Source organism: Gymnoscopelus braueri (genome assembly GCF_963280865.1).
Source record: "Gymnoscopelus braueri genome assembly, chromosome: 19".
Taxonomy (NCBI): Eukaryota; Metazoa; Chordata; class Actinopteri; order Myctophiformes; family Myctophidae; genus Gymnoscopelus; species Gymnoscopelus braueri.
The window spans coordinates 12172879-12197661 of NC_137621.1; the positions used below are offsets into that span (position 1 = coordinate 12172879).

The 24783-nt window shown below is 45.8% G+C and overlaps 1 protein-coding gene across 1 annotated transcript in view; it reads left to right on the forward strand.

Moving 5' to 3' along the window:
* The window catches only part of ralgapa2 (Ral GTPase activating protein catalytic subunit alpha 2), a 224708-nt gene that overhangs the window by 170765 nt on the left and 29160 nt on the right, over positions 1-24783 (forward strand). The window contains 1 exon segment of the mRNA XM_080414999.1: positions 1583-1710. Coding sequence (XP_080271125.1) covers positions 1583-1710 — 128 coding nt within the window.

Consider the following 24783-nt stretch of genomic DNA (forward strand, 5'->3'; position numbering starts at 1 on the left):
ATGGGAAGTTATTTCAAAATCGTCAAATTATACAAGTGATCTATCTGAATATTTTTTGTCTCCGCCAGGGCGAAGGTGTGGCTGAGACTATGATTTTGCCTCCGTCCGTCCGTGTGTTTCATCCGAGGAGCCCATTCTTTACTTTACTTTTGTATTTGTCGTTGTAGAGACAATTATTGCCGTGACTTTTTTCCAAGCGATAGCTGACCGGCGCAATATTCTCCATGAGACAAAAGAGACTCTGTCATTGTCACGGTGTCCTCTGGCTGCTTTAGCTTCACAGGGACACGGTCCAAAACGATATCCACAGCCTCCATCTAAAACCAGAGTGCGTTTCTGGCCATGGGGCAGCGTTTTAACACGGCGGAACGGACGACAAGCAGGAGAGCCAGGAATCCGCAGCAGCTTTGGCGCTCCGCTTACCTGCCAGCGCGCCTCTGCCAGCCTGGTGATGGCAGCCTCCCTGTGCCAGAGCCCGCGCCCATCTTCTTTCCAAAAAAAAAGACTCCAGACCTTCTGTTTTGCCAAGAACCCGTCAAGCAATCGACACCGGCTTTTGTGATCCGCCGTTCACACAATGTCACGCTTTGCTATGGTTTCAGAGTGTGTTTCTTTCAGTTTGTCGGCCTCTAAACTACGTCGGTGTCATGGATGATGATGTCTTATATGAGTTATTGCGCTCGGGATCAAGCGGCCCTCTCTGCATAACGACAAAGACAGCAGGAGGACCTTTTTGGAAGTCTTTGACATTCACGTCAACTTCCAGGTCAACGACCATTGAGCTCCAGTGATTAAGGGCCCCCCCCCCCTCCCCCTCTTCCACTATGCATGAACAGACGTGTATGCACGCACACACACATACACACACACGCGCCGAAATGCATATCGCCTCATTGTATTTGTTCGGTAGTTCAATATGAGACCATTGTCTAGTATTGATTGTCATTTTAATTTCATTTGCCTGACATTGATTCACATTAGATATGTGCGGTTGTCATGCAAAGTTAGACAAAATCCAATTTTAACTTGAACCCTTGGTCCTCAACAGATGGAGAAACGGTGCCTCTAGATAAGGTTTTTTTTTTAATCAACTCTTGTGTCCAATTTAAAATGCACTGTGCGATCAGCGTGCAAACCTAGAGGACACTCATCACGTTTAAGTTTGAATCAATATGGCTGGCTTTGAAATGTCTTAACACAGTGGTTCTCAAACTCTTTCATGCCAAGGACCCCCAAATTCATATTTATTTGGCCACGGACCCCCCTATCTGATTAAAAAGTATAAAATATGGATTAAGTGGTTACAATGATTGTGACGCTATATTAAAGGGACTACACCATGAATTTTAACTTTGTGTGTTTTTGGTCGCCCCTACCTCTCTTCTATCCCCAAAAATACCCCAGTTTGAACACTCAGGCTTTCACAGCAAATCTGGGGTTTTCTGTAAATTGGTCTCAAAACAGGCCAAACTGATTTGCACCCTGACGTCACGTCACGTCAGGGTACAATCCCTCCCGTTTTTCAGTTCCAACCAAAAAAAAAAAAAAAAACTCTTGTTTGTTTTGTCGTCCTCTCTCTCAGGTCCCTTTCTTCGGGCCTCTGTTCAACGGCGCCATCGTCACCGGAGCCCTGCTGCCCAGCCTGGTCAGGGCCACCTGCATCAACGCCAGCAGAGCCGTCAAGTCTCGCCTGACGCTGTACCAGAGCTTGTATCCTTTTCTGTAGATCAGTAAGTCGTTTTTTTTTGTGCCAAGGACCCCCACCCCCCACATTGGGGGTCCCCGGACCACACTTTGAGAACCACCCGCTGCTGGAGATCTTGTGCGGGGGAGACGTGAGGCTTGAAGTATCGACGGTAGGTCCCAGGATGGGGGGGGGGGGGTTGATTTTTGATGCCTCTATGCCTTCCGTTAACCCATTAACACATTTACCGCCGGGCCCGTAGTTCTACGGGCCGTTAAATCCAACGGTTAAGCGCCAATCCCGTAGCCTACGGGCTGTGGTGCTTTTTCCTTTTTTTTTTCGAAATTTTTTTTTTTTTAATTTTCTAGGGGGACCATTTTCAGTGTAACACCACCCGATCTCGACCGGAAGTGCGATCACGTTTTTTGTTTCCCGTCTGCCTCCATTCTAAGTCGTACACAATAACCCCTGTAAAAGCCCCTGTAAACATGTAGTTTTTCATCCTCGCATTTCCCATGTTAACTTAAACGGTCAGAACTCAAACATGGCGGCTCCGTTTGACACGTGGTCTTCACTGGTAGAAGCAGTGAGATCTCCGCGATGTTTACAAACAGTGCACAGCTCAATCTTAAGGATTTTAACAAGATCTGTGGCGACGTGAAAAAAACAAAAAACAACAATAAAACGTTGGCACTGGTGAGTACATTATGAGATTAACCTCTGGCGGTCAATGTGTTAACACATTCCATGCCAGAGTTTAATATCATAATGTACTCACCAGTGCCAGCGATTAATTGTTGTTTTTTTGTTTTTTTCACCTCGCCACAGACCTCGCTAAATACCTTATGATCGCGCGTTAAACTGTTTGTAGACACACAGGGTAGTTGTGTGAGTGGCCCAGAGATTTTTTTTTCAATCGGCGACATTCCATTTTGCAGTAGTCGCAGTTTCTAAAAACCGTTTTAAACGGCGTTCAGCGCGGAGAAAAACAACACCGAGATAATGGCGATTTAGCGGAAGCTTTAGAGCGGCGGCGGATGGGAACGAAAATCTTCGATTGACATTCATTTCCGTTTCCGGGTGTGCTACAATTAAATGTGTCACTGCGAAAAAAAAGGAAAAAAAAGACCACTTCGCGTAGAACTACGCGATTGGCAAGTGATGTGTTAAGACCGGGAATTTTACGTATGTTGCTTTAATCAGCGGTTCTCAAACTGTCAATGTCAATGTCAAGGACCACCCAAAATTATATGTATTTGGCCGCAGACTCCCATCTCAAAATATTTCGTTCCAGGGACCCACCCAGAAGCAAAGATTTGAGTTACAAATGTTCGCTTTAAAAGATTTGCACAAAGTTTCCAAGATTTTTCAAAAAATAGCAGATCTACAAGCTTGTGGCGCTGGACCTTGATATTAAAAGGGTTGAAAACCACTGATATAAAGTAATACAAAATGCCAGGAACTTCCAGAAGCATTGCTTATCTGCTCTCATAGATCATGCCATGATTGTGCCGCCTGCTCAGTGTGCTCAGGAATGCCAGGTATGGCGCTTGTATATCTGCTATTTTTTTGAATAGCCAAATAAATCTTAAAATGACACAGATGTGTTCCCTGGTTCTTAATGGCTTAATGCCTTTTTGCTCGTCGCTGCTGTGCTGCCAGAAGCTAAGAAGTGAGATTTTTTTAGGCTTTCAGCCCCGCCGGTGGCCTGATGCGTTTGCTGGCCGCTCATTCAGACAGACATGCGGTGCGGTGGCAGTGTCAACGTCACGTCGGCCCGAAACAGCACACACGGGTGACACTGATCTTTAATGCTAGAGACGGCTGATTTACATACAGCTATTGGCTTGTGTTTGACAGCCCGGTGCTGGCTGGCGTGTCAGAGAGAGTGTGTGTGTGTGTGGTGCTGTTTCTAGTGGCAGGAGCGCTGATAATGTGTCATCATTTATCATTGATGTGTTATGGATCACACAGAGGAGGACTCGCACACACACACACACACACACACACACACACACACACACACACACACACACACACACACACACACACACACACACACACTCTCTGCATGCATACAAACAAACACACACACACACACAAACACAAACATATGCACACACGGCTCATCCGTCCAACAGCGTGTTAAGCGCCTGACTCCAGCTGTAGTTGTCAGTTGGTTTAAAGCGGGTGTAATCACCAATGGAGAGGAATTAACATGTGAATGCCAGCAACACAGGGGGGGGAGGAGGAGGGGGGGCCCCCATCACCATCCCTGGGGTGGGGTGGTGGGGGGGGAAGAGAAACCTGATATCCCATAAAGCATTGCTCCTCCTCGGACAGCATGTACAGCAACCACCACCTCAGCAGCACAAACCACGCACGCTGCCCCTCTGGCGGTTGCCATAGGAACCTCCCCCAAGGAGGTTTCATTGAGTGGAAAGAAGACTAGTGTCTTTTGTTTTGTTTTTGGGGGAGGTGTGGTGGGGGTGGGGGGGGGGCTGTTCAGCGGCATACTGTAAAGTTTAACATAGTTGGCCCAAGAACAACAACAAGTCTTATTTAATGATGCTGTTGTTTTTTTTTCTTCTTTATTTGCTGTGTCAACAACACGACTTCTTGTGTCCTTATGGTCACTGTGTGTGACTGCCTTTGTCTCACACACACCCCGTGTTTACAGGTCTGTGTGTGTGTGTGTGTGTGTGTGTGTAAAAGTATGCAACCGGGTGCACCCCCCCATACCAGCCCCCCCCCCCCCCCCCTCCCTCTTTGTGTCCTCGGGGGCATTCTGAGTGACAGATGTCTGTTACCCGACGCCAAGTGAATTACCCCAGTGTGACTCGCACTGCCGGGCGGGGGGGACGGGGGACGGGGACGGGAGGGGCATTTAGGGAGGGGGGACGTGCCTGCCTGCCTGCCTGCCTGCCACTGTGAGCCTTCAGGGGGTTTAGAGAGAGATGGAAGCCAACACACTGGGGCAGAGCATCCATACCTGGCATTCCTGAGCACACTGACTGAGCAGCAGGCAGCACAATCATGGCATGATCTATGAGAGCAGATAAAGCACTGCTTCTGGAAGCTCCTGGCATTTTGTATTACTTTATATCAGTGGTTTTTTCAACCCTTTTCATATCAAGGTCCATTATTTATTTGGTATTATGAGCCACAGATCCACCGCTTGATGAGATTTAGCCTCAGACCCGCAAGACTTCGAATATTTTGTTATCGTTGGATAAGATTTTGTCCTCAAATGCTGTATTGATGTTGGTACCATTAGGAGAGATGACAGGCCAACGTTGATCAAAATATCAATTCTTTAATTAAGTAAATGCAGATGTTTAACAATAATTTAACTCTTGAGAGCGTCAAATGAAACCAAATGGACCTGTAAGGGTCCATTTGGTTTCATTTTACGCTCTCAAGAGTTAAATTATTGTTTCATTTTAGGCTCTCAAGAGTTAAAGATCTATCAGGGTCCATTTCGTTACCAATCATTTAGCTGGGGACCACCTGGAACCCCCTCAAGGACCACTGGTGGTCCCCGGACCACTGGTTGAGAACCACTACTTTATATACTTGTGAGGACATCAGTATTAGGACACCGATTTTATGAATGCAATTTAAAATCTTTGGGGGGATTTTTTTTTAACCCTGACCCTAAAAGCCCCCAAAAATAGCCGATCTACAAGTTCACTGTGAGCTTGTAGATATGCTATTTTTGCTGCACGACACCGGCGCACAACTTAAAGTTGTACAATGCAAATTCACAACTAACGATTTTTAGCAACCTCTGCTGGTCACTACCGTCACTGCATACAATTTCCGTGGTCCTCGATTACCCAGAATTCCATTCGTTTTCACCGGAAGCCGGAAGCGTTTCAAATAGCGTTTTTTTAATTGTTTTATACTATCTACGGATCGTTTCTCTTAGCCAGTGGAGCATTAGTTACCATGAGCTGTGCTTTCTTTTTCTGTTATTTTTCGATCTTCTAATCCTACATTCTCTTAAAATCAGCGTGAGGTTCCTTTTTGTTATTTGCGCGATAGTTCCTGGCCAAACAGGAAACCGTTGCGGTAGTTCCTGGCCAAACAGGAAACCAGTGCATTTCCACCTCCGTTTTCCGGCCAGATGACGTCATTTCCCCGGGAAAGTCCCCCCAGTCCACGTTCAATATAAAATATATAAATAAAAGGCTTCCGGGGGTGAAATTCATGGAGTGGGTGTTGTGAAACTTTTGCCACTCACAAAAGATATACAATTTAACTTTAGTTTTGTTGAAAACGTTACCTAGTATGCCTTTAAGTATAAATCAGGCATAACTCGAACCCTAAGTAGCCAACCTCTAAATAAATGATAACCTCTAAATGCCTAATCCTAACCCCTAACCTGAATCTCTCCTAATTGTAAGCCTAACTCCCCAAACCTTGTTTTTAACCATAAAACAACCATTTCTCTTTGGTCTTTTGTTTCTCAAACTCTGCTATACTTTTGGGTTCATGTGGCCCTCACAAGTATAGCAATGCAAGTACACACACACACACACACACACACACACACACACACACACACACACACACACACACACACACACACAAACTCTGGAGATGAATAGATGTTCCAAGCTGAGCATCTGTGTCAGTGGTTCTCAAACCTTTTCATGTCGAGGACCCCCAAAATGATATGTATTTGGCTGCGGACCCCCCCCATCTCAAAAATATTTTGTGCCAGGGATTTTTCAAAAATAGCAGATCTACAAGCTCATAGTGCGGCACTCGGTGCCGCACTATGAGCTTGTAGATCTGCTATTTTTGAATAGCCAAAGTATAGAATATGGTTAAAATGATTGTGACGCTATATTAACTCATTTTGCTGGGGACCCCCTGGTACACCCCCCCCCCCCCCCCCCCCCAAGGACCCCTGGGGGACCCCACTTTGAGAACCCATGATCTATGTGGTCTGTTTGTCCGTTGTGGCTCTAGGACGAGCGTGTATGAATGAAGGAATGCTCATTGGCGTGACAGGTTTCTGTGACGATTACTTTGACGTCTGAAAACATCCGACCAATCTGCAAGATATGACTTTTACGGTGCTTCGAATTTACAGTACAGTACCGTCGGAAAGAATTTATAACCAAGTGACGGTTTCAAATGTTTTACCGTCGTCACTTCGGGCAAAGAACACGAAATGCCAGAACAAAAATGAACGAAAGGAAACCATGTTTTATTTGCCCTTTTGTATTGGTATTATATTGTACACACAGCCTTTTGCGTTTGTCCCGCTATTCTTCCCTGCCATATTTCTATCATCTCAGGATATGTGGCTCTTTCTTTTTCTTTTACAAGTCGCAACAATAGCCTAGCCTTTTCTCTTCTCTCTTCTCTCTCTCTCTCTCTCTCTCTCTCTCTCGGATGTTTTCTTTTTGTGTGTGTGTGTGTGTGTGTGTGTGTGTGTGTGTGTGCAAAGATGAAACCCTCATCCCCTTCGTTTTTTTCCCTGTCACAAAGCCCCGGCGATCCACAATCTGCTCTCTGCCTGCGAGGCCGCTCTCCAAGGTAATTAGTTGAATATTTCTTCAAAGAGAAGCTATATGACCCCCATCTGTCCAGATAAAAGGCCAGTATGGTGCTATGGTCCTCTCCTCCTTCTCCGTCAGCGGGTTGGAGAGGACTCCAGCAGCCCGCCGCACGGCGCGCACCATCTCTACGGCTAATTGGATTTGATATTGAAAAATGACCACCAGCTACATTGCTAGACGCATGCACGTACACACACACACACACACACACACACACACACACACAAAACAGTCAACATGACTGCTTTGTTGGAAGACGGTTCTCCGTTTCCCCCTCCAGTCCACACACATGCACACACACACACACACACACACACACACACACACACACACACACACACACACACACACACACACACACACACACTCTTCCTCTATATTTTGCGAGAGAACTGCACAAGTATGTATGCATGTGTTTGTGTGTGTGTGTGGGGTGGGGTGTGTCCATCTTCCTGTACGGTGACCAGCTGTGCGTTCTCTCTCTCTCTCGGTTAAGATGTGTGTGTCCATTTTGTCTGTCGGGGGGGGGAGACGTGAGTTGACTCACAGAGCTCGCATCGTCTCTCGGAGACGAATCGTAATGTATCATCTATTATTTATATGGCTGATGGAAGAAGCAGCTGGCTTGGCTTTGGTGAGGAGGGTGTATTGTCTGTCTGTGAGCGATTCCACTCTCTTTTTTTTAACGCCGTTTGGAATACAGTTGTGGGCACAGAGTGTACAATCCTTTGAACGATTCAATTTAAAGGACAAAACCAGTGTCGCAACACATTGTTGTGCCATTGTTTACCCACACAGCTGCGGACCTGTTTCTGTCTAAAAGAAGTGGTTTCCCCAAACATTTCAAAAATAGCCAATCTATACAAGTTCACAGTGTGTCTCCAACTTGTAGATAATAATAACATATAGGGCTTAAAGGAGCACTTCATTCATCGTCAACCTTATTCATACCTCTTCATGTAATTGGCCTTCACTAACGCTCATTATTAAGATGGCACAATTTCCGTCGACTCACGCTGTGTCTTAATCCATTCAATCTGGGAACACATCTATAAATGTCCTCTAAATCCTAACAGGTTTCTGAAAAGGACCCCCAAAATTATATGAATTTGATCGCCGACCCCCATCTCCAAATGTTTTGTGCCAGGGACCCACCAGAAGCAAAGATTTTAGTTATAAATATTCATAGATGTGCACACATTTTCAAGATTTCTCAAAAATAGCAGATCTATATATCTGCTATTTTTGAATAGCCAAAGAAATCTAAAAATGACACAAACATGTGTCATTTAAAATGACCAAACTTGTCTACAGAATGATGTCACTGGGTTTCTGAACTGTCCACAGCCCTCCCCTCAGAGACAGAGTGAGTTGACAGAAATGGTGCCATATTACAATGAGCATTAGTGAGGACCTCTCAGGCAGATTTGATTTGAAATGGGTGAAGTGGTCCTTTTTTAAGTGTTAAAACTTTTTGAACTGTCATTTTGCTGGGGACCCCCTGAAACCCCCTCAACCCCTGGGGGTCCAGCGGACCCCACTTTGAGAAGAGAACCAGTGCCCTAAAGGACGGGTACATTTCTCTCTATAATAACTGCTGTGTGTGTGTGTGTGTGCGTGTGTTTATTTCCTTTTCTTCAATTTCCTTTCTTCATATCATAAGACGTCTGTTGTGTCTCTTGAACCCCGGCCTCGCCATTGCCTGACCTTGCTATCTGCCGCTGTCGCGTAGCGTCATGCTAGTTAATACCGTCATCCAGGGAATAATGTCTTCATCCGTTGGCCACTACTTGTGTCTCTCTCTCTCCCTCTTGAACAAGCACTTGGGTTTGATGTGGCGTCCGTCGCTGCTCGTGAAGTGGGTATTGTGAGAGGCGAATAGGTGTGTGTGTGTGTGTGTGTGTGTGTGTGGTAGCAGCTTGTAATAGGTGAGACAGAGCCGGACTGACCTTGATTTGGAGACGCAGCATCCCTACTGGACAGAATCAATAGCTTTTGCACGCTGCCCTTACTCTTCATGCTCTGCTGTGTGACACACACACATATACACACAGACACACACACGGATCCATCTCCAGGCGGCGATCAATAGCCATAATCTGTTCCTGTCCATGGCCAGTCATGCGAGCCAGGCTTTTAGGTGGCTGTGGCTCTATGTTTGTGTGTGTGCGTGTGTGTGTGTGCGTGCGTCGGCGCGCACATATATGCACACGTGTGTGCTCAGTAAGGCCTCATCGTCTCAGTGGAACGCAGAAAGCTTCTGTCTGCCTGTCTGCCTGTCTGTCTGTCTGTCTGTCTGTCTGTCTGCCTGTCCTCAGGTACAACCGCTAAAACCCCCGAAAAGGAACCAGAAATAGTGATGTGTCGTTCATGATCGATTCGTTCAAAAGAACTAGTTCATTTGCCGCGAACGCGAACGAGCTCGTTCACTTTCTGAAACTGTTACGTTCACGCGCGACGTAAAAAAAAAAACGCTCCAGCGATGGTGTTTTACACACATTATAAAACACACATTAACCACTTTAGCCCTATTTTACACCTAGGCTATTTGAAAATAGCAGATCTACAAGCTCACAACGCGTCGCATCGCGACGCGTTGTGAGCTTGTAGATCGGCTCTTTTCAAATATGTTAGTACTTTAACTTTTGGTTCTTTAAGTATATTTTGATGCCAATACTTTTGTACTTTTACTCGAGTACATTTTGAACACTAGAAAACAGCGCTACTGAACGAGAACGTGAACGAATCATTTGAACGAATCATTGCCGCGAACGTGAACGAAATCGTTCGTTCACTGAAATGAACTTTTTTTCCCACCACTAACCAGAAATCATCATTCTCTGGATCTACTAGTGAAAACGTAATGAACATGATGTCCTGTGTGTGTGTGTGCGGTACCTTTTGTGTGCGCGGCGCTGTGCTCCCCAGACACAATCACAATCATTGCAATCATCACATCGACAACGATCCCCCCGACCCCCCCCCCCTCCCCGCTCCTGGACCGGAGTCGTCGTCATTGTTGAACTCGTCGGGGTCGTCTTCTTTGTTAGACGAGGGTGCTCGTCGCTTTGTGTATACCGTAAGATTCCTCACCTTAGTGGAGATGAAAGTGTTGCGCCCTGTACGCACGCATAGGGTGTCATGAATAGGCTCTGCCATGTTAGTGTTGTCTCCATGCATTATTTAGCATCGCTGATAGGCCTAATTTGCCAGCTGTTGTGCCCATAACTGTCAACACACACACACAGTCTTCGTGGATAATACTCAGTGGCCCCTATCGCCGCGAAGCATGGCGCTTGGCTGGGCACAGCGAGGCGCCAAGGCGGTCATTATATACGCCGGGTTCCGTGTAATAGGGTGAGCCGAGAGATGGAGGAGAAGTGGCCAACTTCCTGCTTATGGTAAACAGGGAATTGCGGAGCGTTGACTGAAGGCAGCGTGAGGTCTTTGTGAAGACCTTTTGTAGGGTCCTAGAGCCCTGGTACAGTTTTTTTGTAACACAATGGCTGAAGGGATTGAACCTTCTCAGTGGTGTAAAAGTAACTAAGTACATTTACTCAAGTACTGTACTTAAGTACACTTTTTAAGGTACTTTTACTTTACTGGAGTATTTCCAATTGTCTATACTTTTACTTCTACTCCACTACATCTCAGAGACAAATATTGTACTTTGAAAAGTAGTTACTTTGCAGATATAAATTATTGCATTATAAAACATACATTAATCGGCTATTTTCAAGCATTTTAGTACTTTTACTTTTGGTACTTTAAGTGCATTTTGATACCAATACTTTTGTACTTTTACTCAATTCAAATTTTAATTCCGGACTTTTACTTGTAACAGTACAGTACTTCTACATTGCAGTATTGATATACTTTTACTTAAGTAAAACATCGGAGTACTTTTTCCACCACTGATTACCTTCTCAGCTGTATAGCTCCACTGATCGTCCAATAGGGAGCCGGCCCGCTGTCTGAAGAGAGACGAGGCTCTTCGGGGAGAGAGAGACCTGAGAGGAGAGAGAGAGAGAGAGCTTCTGTTGCTAGGTGGAGACGTTAAGGTGGGGCGGTGGAGGAGTTGACCATGGGGTGGGGTTGTTGTGGTGGTGGGGGCGGGGGGGGGGTGGAGCCTAGGCAGCGGCTTTGATGGACCGGAGCGGTTGAGAGTTTACACAGTATTTTGGGGAGGTGTGTGTGTGTGCGTGCGTGTATGTGTGTGTGTGTGTGTGTGTTGGGGTTGGGGGGGGGTAGGCTTTCGACTTCCCCACTGAATGTTTTAACCTAATCCCATTATCAGTGTAGCGCACTGCCTCCCTCTCCATAAACCCCCCCCAACCCCCCCCCCCCCCCCCCCCACTCCTCTCTCCAGCTGACCAGCTGTTCCTGCCGGGACTCGCGACAATGTCCGATGTGTTCAGATCACTGAGTACCCTCACACACACACACACACACACGCGCACACTCACACACACACACACACACACCACAGTCCCAATCCACGCACACGACCAGACCAGCAGACAGCAGCTCCAAAGCTGGGGCCTTGGAGGGCCTAGAAGGAGGGGTGTAGGGGGGGGGGGGGGGTAGTTAGAGGAGAGAGAGGGGCAGGTTTGGGGCGCAGAGCGGAGGGGAGGGGAGGGGAGGGGAGGGGAGGAGGGGGCAAGCCCAGGCCGCTCTGCAGACCTGTCAAACCCAGAAGCCCCGACTCAGGAGGCGACCCAGCCTGGCTCGGATGGCATATGGTGTCTAGCTTCATACAACATGCAAAAGTATTCCCCCCCCCCCCCACACTAATGCAGAATGACTCATAGCATTACTCATTTCTCTCTCTCTCTCTCTCTCTCCTCTCCTACCCCCTCCCCTGTCCCCCCTCCTCCCCCCCCCCTCCTCCTCCTCCTCCTCCTCCTCTCCACCCAGCCTGTAACAAAAGGCGTCCCCTGCTCCTGCACCCACACACTGAAAGCCCTTGGGGCCGAGCCCAGCCTGCGCTGTGTGTGTGTGTGTGTGTGTGTGTGTGTGTGTGTGTGTGTGTGTGTGTGTGTGTGTGTGTGTGTGTGTGTGTGTGTGTGTGTGTGTGTGTGTGTGTGTGTGTGTGTGTGTGTGTGTGTGTGTGTGTGTGTGTGTGTGTTGCGCTGGGGGGCCCAGGGCCCGGCCCCTCTTAAACACAGGTAGAGCAGGCGGGAAACCAGACGGCCGACAGCAGGGATCTAGAGGCTTCCGTACACACACACACATACACATACACACACACACACACACTGTTGGTGTCAAACTGTTGTGTGTATGTGTATAGAAATTATCTTTGTTTTTTGAATGCCTCTGGTGGAGTGCATGTGTTGGCGTGCTGGTGCAGTATACATGTATTGTGTGTGTGTGTGTGTGTGTGTGTGTGTGTGTGTATATACATGCATATACACACACAAACTGTATGTGCTGTTTTGCAGAAGGAGATGTTGAAGCCTTTGTGCGTCCTTATAGCGTGTGTCACTTCATGCGTTGCACACAGATATGGCAACAAAGATAAGACCAAAGATAAGCAGCAATGTAACGCGTTAGATAATTGTGACGCGTATTCGTCCATAAAAAAAAAAAGAATACAAACGGCTAAATGATTAACTTGACCACAAAGCTAAAGTAATATCACCCGGAAAATCTTTTGTTTTCCGGTACATCTTTAAAATGATATGAGATAAACGCGGTCACCCGCACCGCGAGCGTTCGTTCAGCTACCAGCTGTAGAAATTGCATGGCATAATGTAACCCAAAAGAATGTCATGCTCTGTGTATTCTTAAACTTGAACCCCTCCCTCTTCCCCCCCCCCTCCCCTCCCCTCTCCGTCTGTTATGCATTCAGGCCTGACATCTGTCTGTTTCTGAACAGCACAGTGAAAGCGGTGAGATTGCCATTTTTTTTTTGTGTGCGTGAGAGCTGCCGTTCTCTCCCATCCCAAGCGCCTGCCTTTAAGGTGTCAGGTAGCACCTCGTTCAACGTTAATGTAATCCACAACGTTATTATGAGGCTGTTGCGTTTACTGGATGAGTGGCCTTTCACTCTGAGCCGTTCATCATAATTTTATCATATATTATTCATAACAGCGTCGTAACATGTTTTCATTTGAGTCTTCGGTACATAAACCACTTAAGCCCTTTTCCCCCCTTTTTTTTTACGTAGTCGTTCAGCGGTGTCACTGGTTACTTGGAACTTTCACTTGTGACTTTAATAACAGTTAAGTTTAGTTAAGTGTAAAATTAAGTTCTGTTTTTATATCAGAGATCAGCAGCTTCCTCCACTGGTGATGTCATCACTGTGCAGTTACATTCTTCTACCAGCAGGGCCGCTTTTTTCCAAACTTCAAATTTTAAGTCATTTCCATATAGTTATATGAAAAAAATAAACTGATATTGCTGTGTAGATATGGACTAATATATAAATATCCAAAGTTGTCCATTATCTGTTGCCCTACATTTAACCAGTGTCACACTTGTCTATAGCCTATTTATATACATTTACAATCAGAGAGCCATTAAATAAGACACATGTAAAAATAAATAATAACATTTTCACAAACTGCTACTATACATTACATAGACACACAACTAATGCACAATGTTTTGTTTTGTATTCTTGTTTATGATATTTAAAAAAAATGTATCAATGTCTCTGACTTTACTAACGGAAGGTCATGGTCTCTGAACTTGTGTCATAGTGGCACTAGCCAGCGCGGACATGGTCATTGTGATCGATGGGCGGTGGTGGCTCTTCTCGCGCGGGCAGGCCCTGTCTGCTTTAAGTGATTAGCATCCAGCTAGCCGTTCCATCTGTTCCCCCGTAGCCCTGTTTAATTAATGAACTTTCTTTCCTCCACGCCCCGGTAGCCAAGCCCAGCGCAGCAGCGCTAAAGCTGAGGCTGTTAGCCCCCTCTCAGGTTATCCAAGTGAATGCACGTTGGTGTGGGTGGTGTTGTTTTTTTTTGTTTTTTTTTGGCCCCCACAATGGGTGCGTCCTCATTGATTAGCTGCGTTTTGTTTCCCTGTCTTTTGTCTCTGCGTTCTTGAAGGGAAGGTTAATGAGCTTTCCTGGCAAAGACGTGGCACTTGGAATCCGAGGATAAATGGGAATAATTTTGTTTTGTTTTGTGATGAGCTTGGCAGTGGTGTGAATCACCATCCCACTATGTGTGTGTGTGTGTGTGTGTGTGTGTGTGTGTGTGTGTGTGTGTGTGTGTTATTGGAGTAGAGGAGGAGGGGTCCATAGCATTTCCTCCCTGCTGCTGGTTCATTATTCCTCTTCAGAAGCAGAGGATCTGGAACGCTCTAACAGTTGGCTCTGTCACTGTTCAGCTTCCAGCCAGTCTCAGCAAAACTCACGTCTTTCTCCTTTTGCTACCAAGTAGTGCTCGCTCTCTCTCTCTCTCTCTCTCTCTCTCTCTCTCTCTCTCTCTCTCTCTCTCTCTCTCTCTCTCTCAAGCCGTCTGATTTATAGTTCATCAAACAACGGGGTCAAGTGCCGAAAATAGCCGATCTACAAGCTCAATAGGCATCGCATTGCGATGCGTTGTTTATGTTGTGAAATTGCAGATCTCCTGTTTTCTGCGTGTATTTATCCATCCTAACTATTAGGAGCAGTGGGGGAGCTTATACTGTAAGTCAGGGGTCTTCAACAGGGGGTCCGGGATCCCTAGGGGGTCCTCAGAGTTACTACAGGGGGGTCCGCCAAATCTTTGTGTGATATGTTTTTTGTTTTTTTTACATTAACCACTTGAACCCTAGCATCCCTTTTTCTAAGGAGTACTTTAGCCAAAAGAGGTATATGTGTTGAGCAGACCACGTAAACAAAAAAGTTGAATCTGAAACACAATTTTATACAATATAGAGTAGGGGGTCCCTGCTTCATCTCTCTCTCAGCTAGGGGGTCCTTGGGCTAAAAAACATTGAAGACCCCTGCTGTAAGTTGTATGACAAAGTATAAATCAGGCTTTTTTTTGTCTTTTCTATCTCTGCCTCTTCCTCCTTCCGTCTTCTGTCGTTATACAAGGCCAGTGGACAGTCCTTTGTCCGGCCCCAAAGCTGCCCTCCTTTGTTTGCCGCGGCCCTTTTTTTTATCCCGGTGCTAATCGCCCATGGTCGTGTGCCCGTGTTGGGGCCCATATTTCACGCTCGGCTCTCCTTTGTCCTCACACGGCCGCCCCCTGATAAGAATCCACAATCCGTAGAGGCCTTCTCTCTGATATTGAAATCCAACAGCGGGCAGGGAAAGAGCCTTCAATCATCCATTATCTGTGCTCCAGTGATTACCATTCAATCTCCCGGTGGTTCTTGGGCTCCTCCTCATGCGCACCGCTCGGCGCTCGGGGCCCCCGGAGGAATCGAGGGTCCGCTTGTCCCCCCTCTCTCTGAAAGGAGCCGCCTCTGCCGTGCCAGCAGAATCCTCGCGCGCGCACCGCGTTCGTCCACATTCAGGAACGCATCCATAGATATTTCTGACGCCAACTTGAGACGGCGGGGCCCCCCCCCGGCCCCCGCGTTTGAATGCTGCTGGGAAATGTCAGCCAAATGTCACTCGCTCGTCGTCCTTCTGGTCTCTGATGATGTGGCCCTGGGGTTTTTTTTGGCCCCGTTTTTTTTTTTTGGGTGGGGGAACGGGACCCTTTTGTGAATATATACACCTTATGACATTATTGCTTTTCTTTGTCCGTAAATGGCCATTATTTTATTTTTTTTTACCAATCCCTTTCAAAATAATGAGGCTGGGATCGTTGCTTTGTTTTTGTTTTCTTTTGTCGTTTTTTTTTAAACGGAAGACCACATTGCTTTTAACCCATTAAGACCTGGAACGCATCTGTGTCACTTTTTGATTTGAGCTAAAAAAAATATTATTTTACACTTTGGCTATTCAAAAATAGCAGATATACAAGCTCGTAGCGCGGCACCGAGTGCCGCGCTACGAGCTTGTATATCTGCTATTTTTGAAAATTTGTGAAAGTGTTTGCAAATCTAAAATATATATATTGTTTTAAAGCGAACATTTTTAACTAAAATCTTTGCTTCTGGGGGTCCCTGGAACAACATATTTTGAGATGGGGGTCGGCGGCCAAATACATATAATTTTGGGGGTCCTTGACATGAAAAAGTTTGAGAACCACTGACATAGCAACAACATACGTTTTTTCAAAAAACTGTTAGGATTTAGAAGACATTTTGTAGAATCGGCCTCATGTCTTAAAGGGTTAATCTCACGTACGTAATTGGCTGTAGAATTAGTTGATTATTTATTTATAAGTTGCACATTAATGCCTCTTTAAACAGTTCAAAGCCACTGCATGGCCTGTGGCCATTGTTCCCTTTCAGACGACCTCCTCTCCTCCGCTCTGCAGTGTATTTGCATGTTTTCCACTAAATGGAATTTTCTGCGTCGACGGACGGCAAACAAAGCAACAAAAAAAGGAAACAAAACATTTAAAGTGTGCCTGTCGTCTGTGTCCTCTGTTCTTACAGGAAGCGAACCTTTGATGTGTTAATGCTAATAGTGTGCGTTTTCATTGGCAAGTGGGGTGGACGGTGGTCCTTCAAAGAGAAGAGCTGAGGAATATGGATGGACCTGGTCTTTCTCTTTCCGTCTCTGTCTGTCCCCCGCTCGGACAGCGTTTGCTTTTAAAGAGAGACCAAGATGGAAGCATCGTTGCTTTTCAATCAGCTACAAGATGTGGTACTGTCCAGAAGTTGTTTGAATGAATACAATTATATTTTAGCCAATTAGACCCTGATGTCTGGTAGAACAAGTAGTACTGCCAGTACAAGCCCAATATTACCCCCTGGGCCCAGGGGCGATGGATGTTTGGTTTCTCATACGGGAGACCTGGGGGATCGAATCCCAGGTGTTGGGTTGAAGTTAGCCCTCTCTGTCAGGAGAATATTTAAAACACAGCTTCTTTTCTGTTGACTGCAGGTCCCCCAGGGCTCCTTGGCTCACCCCCTTTTTTCCCTTCTACATCTATAAAAAAACAATCTGTAAGCTTTGCGACGCGTCATGAGCTTGTAGATCATCTATTTTTGGGCGGTGAAACCGCCCCTATAAGTGAGGTTTGGAAATTTGTACAATTATCCTGCGCTGTGATTGGCCAAAACTTACCCCGCCTAACCCTGCACCGTGATTGGCCAATCACAATCTATTCAGGACTGTGATTGGCCAGTGTCACATGACACATGTGCATAGCCCTATATAAGAAACCATAACTTTAAAAAAACAATACATTTGTTTTTTTTAAGTTATGGTTTCGTCCATCATAAAGAGTGTTTCAATAAATGTATTTATATTTTGTACATGATTGGTTGACTCCATTCAGTATTGTGATTAGCTAGCAAGACACCGCCCACTTCACACAGGGTGTGATTTTTGGTGAATGTTCGCCTATTGTGACACGCCCAGAACAGGGCCCGCTGGCTGGGGTTCAAGTGGTTAAGAATTGTGACGCATCGTTAGCTTGAAAATCACTTCTTGTCGCGTGATATAAACTATAAATTAAGCCTTATATTCGCCCCAGGCTTTGTCCTATAGCTTATCATAACGCTGTGACTTAAGATTTATACAACATGTGATTGGATCTCAACAACCTCACGTGTGCAGCAGACCAGATATAAACAACAACAACTCCTCACTCGCCTTTTGTTTTGGTGCGGTGTGCACCACGTCTTCATTAGTTATGTATAGGCTCTAATTACTATTGATGAGGCTCTAGCAGATTTTGGGTTACAAATCTATGGCTTTTGTTATTCTAATGAGCGTTATTTATCCTTTAGATCTCAGAGCCGGGGGGGAGACGGGGGGGACAGGCTTTGGAATGGGTGGTGTTGTGCGGTGGGGGAGATACAGCCAGGGACCACTCGAGCTATACACCCACTTGTTTTTGTATCTGCCGACGTAGACGAAATCCCGTAACCCCCCCCCCCCCACACACACACACACACACACACACACATACACACACACATGCACACGCATCACACACACACACTCACACACACACACATATTGTCTGCATGGATGTATAGCACTTCCCGGCTCCCCCATCTGTTTTTTGTCCGCCTCATGAAAAGATCCATTATAATCTGCAGGGATGGACAGTGGGACGGACGCTACAGCGAGCTCGCGTTGTTGACGCCGGCCAATCGGGGGGCACGGATGGAGCCTCCGGAACGCAGGCAGGCGGCGGTGAAACATAAAGAGGGCCCCCCCCTCTTCGGCCTGCTCGCTCGCTCGCCCGCCCGCCCGTTCGAGTTCAGTGTGATTATCTGGGATCCCCCTCAGAAATCTTCAGCTGAACAAGTTTTTCGAAACAACATTGTCTGCATCAACCCCACCCCACCCCACCCATCCACCCAGTCTGAATGAGGGGCTCCATACAAGGCCCACTGGGCGAGGCAAGGCTCCTGATTAACCCATTGAGACCGGGAACGCATCTGTGTCATTTTTTAGATTTCTTTGGCTGTTCAAAAATAGCAGATCTACAAGCTCATATGAGCTTGTAGATCTGCTATTTTTGAAAAATCGTGAAAATGTGTGCAAATCTTTGAATATATATATATATATATATATATATATATATATGTATATATGTATATGTATGTATACATTTTTAACTCAAATCTTTGCTTCTGGGGGGTCCCTGGAACAGCATATTTTGAGATGGGGGTCCGCGGCCAAATACATATCATAACATAAGTTTTTTCCCCAAAAAAAACTGTTTAAAATACATTTGTAGAATCCCCCAGAAGCAAAGATTTGAGTTGAAAATGTTTGCTTTAAATTTATATATATATATTCAAAGATTTGCACCAAATTTTCACGATTTCTCAAAAAAATAGCAGATCTACAAGCTCGTAGTGCGGCACTCTGTGCCGCGCTACGAGCTTGTAGATCTGCTATTTTTGAATAGCCAAAAAATATATATATAGTAATAATAATAATGGTCATAGCTCAAATTCCAAAAATGACACAATATGCGTTCCCCGTATTGAATGGGTTAACCCTGGAGTGACTAGCTAATGTCATTGAAGCGGGGCCACCTGGCCGTGGGGACGACGCTCGGTACAGTCAGCTGCCACTGAAGGGCCAGAATGGGAGAGTAGGAGGAGAAGAAGAAGAAGACCAGGTGTTTGGGCTCCACACTTACTAATTGTTGCCATGTAATCGACCGCTTGACTGCACAATATAGCCTGGGGCCGAGGATTAGGATAAATCTGTTGCCAACACACCAAGTCCATTTTCTCTTTCTTTCTGCCCAAGGTTTTGTTTGCGTGTGTGTGTGCGTGTGTGTGTGTGCGTGTGTGTGTATATTAATCCCTCTTCCCCATCCCTGGCCGTCCAGTGGTCCTGTCCCTCCCCTTCATTCCCCCCCCCAGGCCCCACCAGGCCTCCATAAGCTCTTACTTTCAGCCCAGGATCGACTTCCTTTGCACCAGATTGTGGAGGAACGAGGCCCGTGTGTAGAACAACAGTGATTCTCAAGACATTTTCATTGTCAAGGACCCCCAAAATTTGATATGTATTCGGCCCCATGGACCCCCGTTTTTAAAAAGACTTTGTTCCAGGGACCCCCATAAGAGACGATTTGTCAAAAAAAAATGCTGATCTACAAGCTCACAATGCATCATAACCTGAAAAAAAGTGTTCCTCAGTTTGCAGGGGACCCCTTTGGAACCCTCTAAAGACCCCCTGGGGATCCCCGAAAAAAAAACCACTTTGGGAACCACTGTGGTGGTAGAAGATGTCACCCTGAAGGAACTGAAGGTCAAAATCGTCCTGCTTCAGTCCATTCACAGCAAAACATAAACGACAGAGGAAACAAAAACGGCCACACGGATAAAAATCCTCAGCGTTAATTTAACTCAAAGAGAGTCTAATAACAAATGGAACCAAATAGGACCCGTAAAGGGGTGTCCAATTAACCCGTGGATTTTACTGTGCGCTGCCACAATCAAGCGCCTCTTTTGCGTTGTCCCCAATCATTTGTTCCTGTGCTCCGCCGCCGCGCCAACACACACACAGCAGCTTATTCACGGTTATCATTGTCATTTCCTGCATGTTGATGAAATCATATGGAGAAGCGATCGGCTGCCGTCTCGGCATAAGTCATTTCCAGATAAGAGGGCCCGGGCTTCATTAGAATCACAATGGCATTGATTGAAATATTCCCCTAAAAAATGCAGACATGAGGCCAAATGGATTCACTCATGTGTCCCTCGGAAGCTAAACCCTCGTCTGCTTTGTGCCCTGGTGACAACAACCCCGCGATCATATGTAACCCCTAGCGCTGATCATTAGCATTCCTGCAAAATGCCGGCCATTGCATTCTGCGTTTTAAGGCCAGACAGCTTAACCCATTAACACATTCCATGCCAGAGTTTAATCTCATAATGTACTCACCAGTGCCAGCGTTTTATTGTTGTTTTTTAGTTTTTTTCATGTCGCCACAGACCTCGCTAAATAAGTTAAAAGTGCGCGTTCATTTGGTTCTAAACACACAGCGGATCCGTGAGAAACGGCGAGCGAAAACAGTTTCCAAATCCGTGCCGCCATCTTGAAGCTACAGCCGATCAACCATAAACAGTGATCAGCGAGGAGAAAAACAACAACCAGAGAAAATCGAGTTTTAAACAGGATCCCAGACAGGAAGCGGATACGATCGAAAAAACCGGAACCCGAATAATTCCGTTTCCGACCGGAAACCGGAAACGGAAATGGATCAAAAAAATTCGGAAAGTGCACCTGGGGCACTTAACATGGGAATCGGCGGTTCGCGTAGATCTACGCGACTGGCACGCTGCGGCTTTAAATAGGTTCGCGTAGATCTACGCGACTGGCATGCAATGTGTTAAGACCGGGAACGCATCTGTGTCATTTTAGATGTCTTTGGCTAGTCAAAAATAACAGATATACAAGCCCATTGCTCGGCACATAGTGCCGTGCTACGAGCTTGTAGATGTGCTATTTTTTTTTCAATCTTGAAAATGAGTGCAAATCTTTTAATATATATATTTTTAAAGCGAACATTTGTAACTCAAATCTTTGCTTCAAGCGGGTCCCTGGAACTAAATATTTTGAGATGGGGGTCCACAGCCAAATACATATCATGTTGGGGGTCCTTGACATGAAAAAGTTTGAGCACCACTGATATTATAGCAATAATAGTTTTTCAGAAAACTGTTGGGATTTAGAAGACATTTGTAGAATCTCCAGAAGCAAAGATTTGAGTTAAAAATGTTTGCTTTAAAAAATATATATATTCAAAGATTTTTGCACAAATATGCAAGATTTTTCAAAAATAGCAGATCTACAAGCTCGTAGCACGGCACTCTGTGCCGCGCTATGAGCTTGTATATCTGCTATTTTTGAATAGCCCAAAGAAATCAAAAAATGACACAGATTCTTTCCCGGTCTAAACGGGTTAATTGGCCTGATGAACCTCTCAGAGAAAGGGTTCACAAAAGCAACAAGAGAGACCCACAAATTTATGATCCCGTCACGCGCGCCGACAATAGCCGATTTACAAGCTCACGACGCGTCGCGAAGGCGACGCCTCGCGAGCTTGTAAGTCGGCTATTTTCGGCGCGTGGCGTCGTTAGCGCGCCGAAGTATAAATCAGGTTTTAAGTCTTGGCGGAGAGGAGAGGAGAGGAGGGGTGGCCGGCGGTGTGTGGCGGTCACGCATCGTCGTCATTCCCTTGCACATGCCATAAGCATCATTAAAATTGCAGTGGCTACTGTCTGTCCGTGGAGTTTTAATATTTCATGAGCTGCTCGTCTGAGCCAGTGTTATTGAGGGGTTAAAATCAGAGCCCATTTGGCGTGACTACGATTTTTAGCACTCTCTCCTCTGGAAACCTGTGATGTCAGGATGTGTCTTCTTATTATGTCTGGTACACAGCATGCAGACATCATGTCAAAATGACTGCAGGTTCCAATGGTGGAAAGCAAAAGAAAATCTTCTACTCCACTACATCTCTGAGGCAAATGTACTTTAGCTTTAGTTAATAGTTACTTAGCAGATGTAGATTATTAAGAAAAACGTACCTTAAATAATACATTACGATGTATTATTATACGTTAAGCTACCCAGCAGCACATAGAAAGTAATTAAAATCACCCCCACCTTTCTCAGCTACAACCGAATTACAGTCCAATAATATGAATGGAAAAAGGACCATTCTGAATAATAAGTACTTTTACATTTTGAAGCAGAACATTATCTGTTGGGTCACCAACAATCACGGGTCGGCCGTTCTTCTGCGAGAATCGCGAGCTCGTTAGCTGTTGACTGTCGCAGACTTGAGAGACTGTCCCATGAACTGGTGAGAAAATCAAACATGTTTGACCCCATATAGCACTTAATGAACCCAGACCAGTTTGCTGGAAATGTCTTTATTTGTGTATTTGCATTTTCTCCATTGTCGTTAAAATGTTACAAAACGTCATTGAGTCAATGTCAACTACATTTGAAGCTTGTTCATGTATCAGTCTAGGTAGACTTTTCAAATCATTCTGCACTTTTCAAAAGCATTGAAATGCAACAAGGATGTAACTTTGACAGTGTCTGCAAATAGTTTTTCATACTGCACTGTAGTACTGAATGGCTAAGGCAATTGCTTCCTCAGACATTAATAAAACTTGCAGTGGATTTGCCTAGATCGCGCGGAGTGAAAGATTATACTTGTATTCATACACAGTAGAGTATTCACCTCAGATGGCTGTTATGATGCCAACCTTTGTCCTGACCAAATAATGTGGCCTGGAGTCTGAGGTATTCATCCCACCTAACCGTGGTGGGCATCACACAGCACATAAAGGAGCTCCTTCAAAGAGAACGTGTGTATCTGCTAATCTTCAGCTCCGTCTGCCTTTTGTAGCTCGTCTTATTATGACTTTTCTGTTAATGCCTGTCGCAGGCCTGTGTGTGTGTGTGTGTGTGTGTGACAGTGTCTGGCTGTAATGGGCCTGTGTTTGATTAATCATGTCTGCCCCATTGTGTCTTCACATCTAAGGCTGCACACCGTTACTGTTCATCAATAGAGACCAGATCCTTTTGGAGAGAAAAAAAAAAAGCAGATTGGCTACAGATACACATGCTCATCTGTATACAAAAGCCCACAGTGGCCTTTGATGCTTGTCACTGTCACTCCCTGTGGCACCGAGTGGCACGTTGTGGGATGGTTTGTCACGATGGCCTCTGTAAGGACAAACGTTCGTGGGTATGTGGGGTGGCAGTGGCTCAGTGGCTGGTAGAGCGGCCGGATGGGAACAGCGAGATTCCCAGTTCGATCCCGGGCTCCCCCAGAGTTAGTGTCAAATTGTCCTTGTGCAAGACGCTGAACCCCTAATTGCTCCCGATGAGCAGGTTGCAGGTGCCTTGCATGGTTTCCTCCCCCATTGGTGTATGAATATGTGTGTGAATGGGTGAATGTAATGCACAATCTATGTAAAGTGCTTTGGATAAAAGCGCTATATATAAATGCTCCATCTATTTTTTATTATTTATTATGTTTTTAAATTTCAAGTACCCCCCTTTTTGATATTACATTAGGCCACGGACCAAATAGTTGGTCCGTGGCCAATAAGGGTCCATGGATGGACCCATAGGGGTCCATTTAGCAGTGGTGGAAAGTAACAAAGTAGATTTACTTAAGTACTGTACTTAACTCATTCAGTGCCAAGTAAATAAAAAAATGTCTTACCTTTTCAAGTAGTCACAGAAAATGTATCTCCAGTATGATCGATCCCCTGATGGTTGCTAATCACGGAGGGTTTCACTGTGCTTGCGTGAAAAAAAAAGTAATTGCGACCTCCCGTTCGCTTGTTATACGCCGTTGAAAATAGCATGGCTCGCCAAAAATACACAGTAAAACACAGGAGCCGAGATACACTTTTACTCAAGTACATTTTGTACTCTCTCAGACTTACAGACCCGTAAGGGTACATTTGCTTGCCCAACTATCATTTAATTAACTGGGGATCGCCTTCGAACCCCCCTCAAGGGACCCCTGGAGGTCCTCGGACCCCACTTTGAGAACCACTGCTCCGGTACCGGCGACCGCCTACATCATCGGTTGCACTCTTGGCATAGTTTAGGAGGTCAAGATTGACTTTGGTAAACGTACTCGTCCGGTGATTTGCGGCCGAGTGCCAATCGATTTTTAAGGCCCTCTAGGGGAATGGGAGGCGACGGGGGGGCCCTGCCAGAGACTGGGAGTAGATGGGGGGGCCCTGCCAGAGACTGGGAGGGGACGGGGGGCCCTGGGAGGGGACGGGGGGCCCTGCCAGAGACTTGGCATGCTTTGAGAAAGTGGGCGACTGCTTCCTCCGGCGTCCGCTCGTAAATAACCGAGCCGTGCCAACTCGCAGACACCATGAGTTCAGTGGTGGAAGAAGTACTGCGATATTTTACTCAAGTAAAAGCAATAGCACAATGTAAAAATACTCTGTTACAGGTAAAAGGCCCGTGTTCAAAATGTTACTTGAGTAAAAGTACAA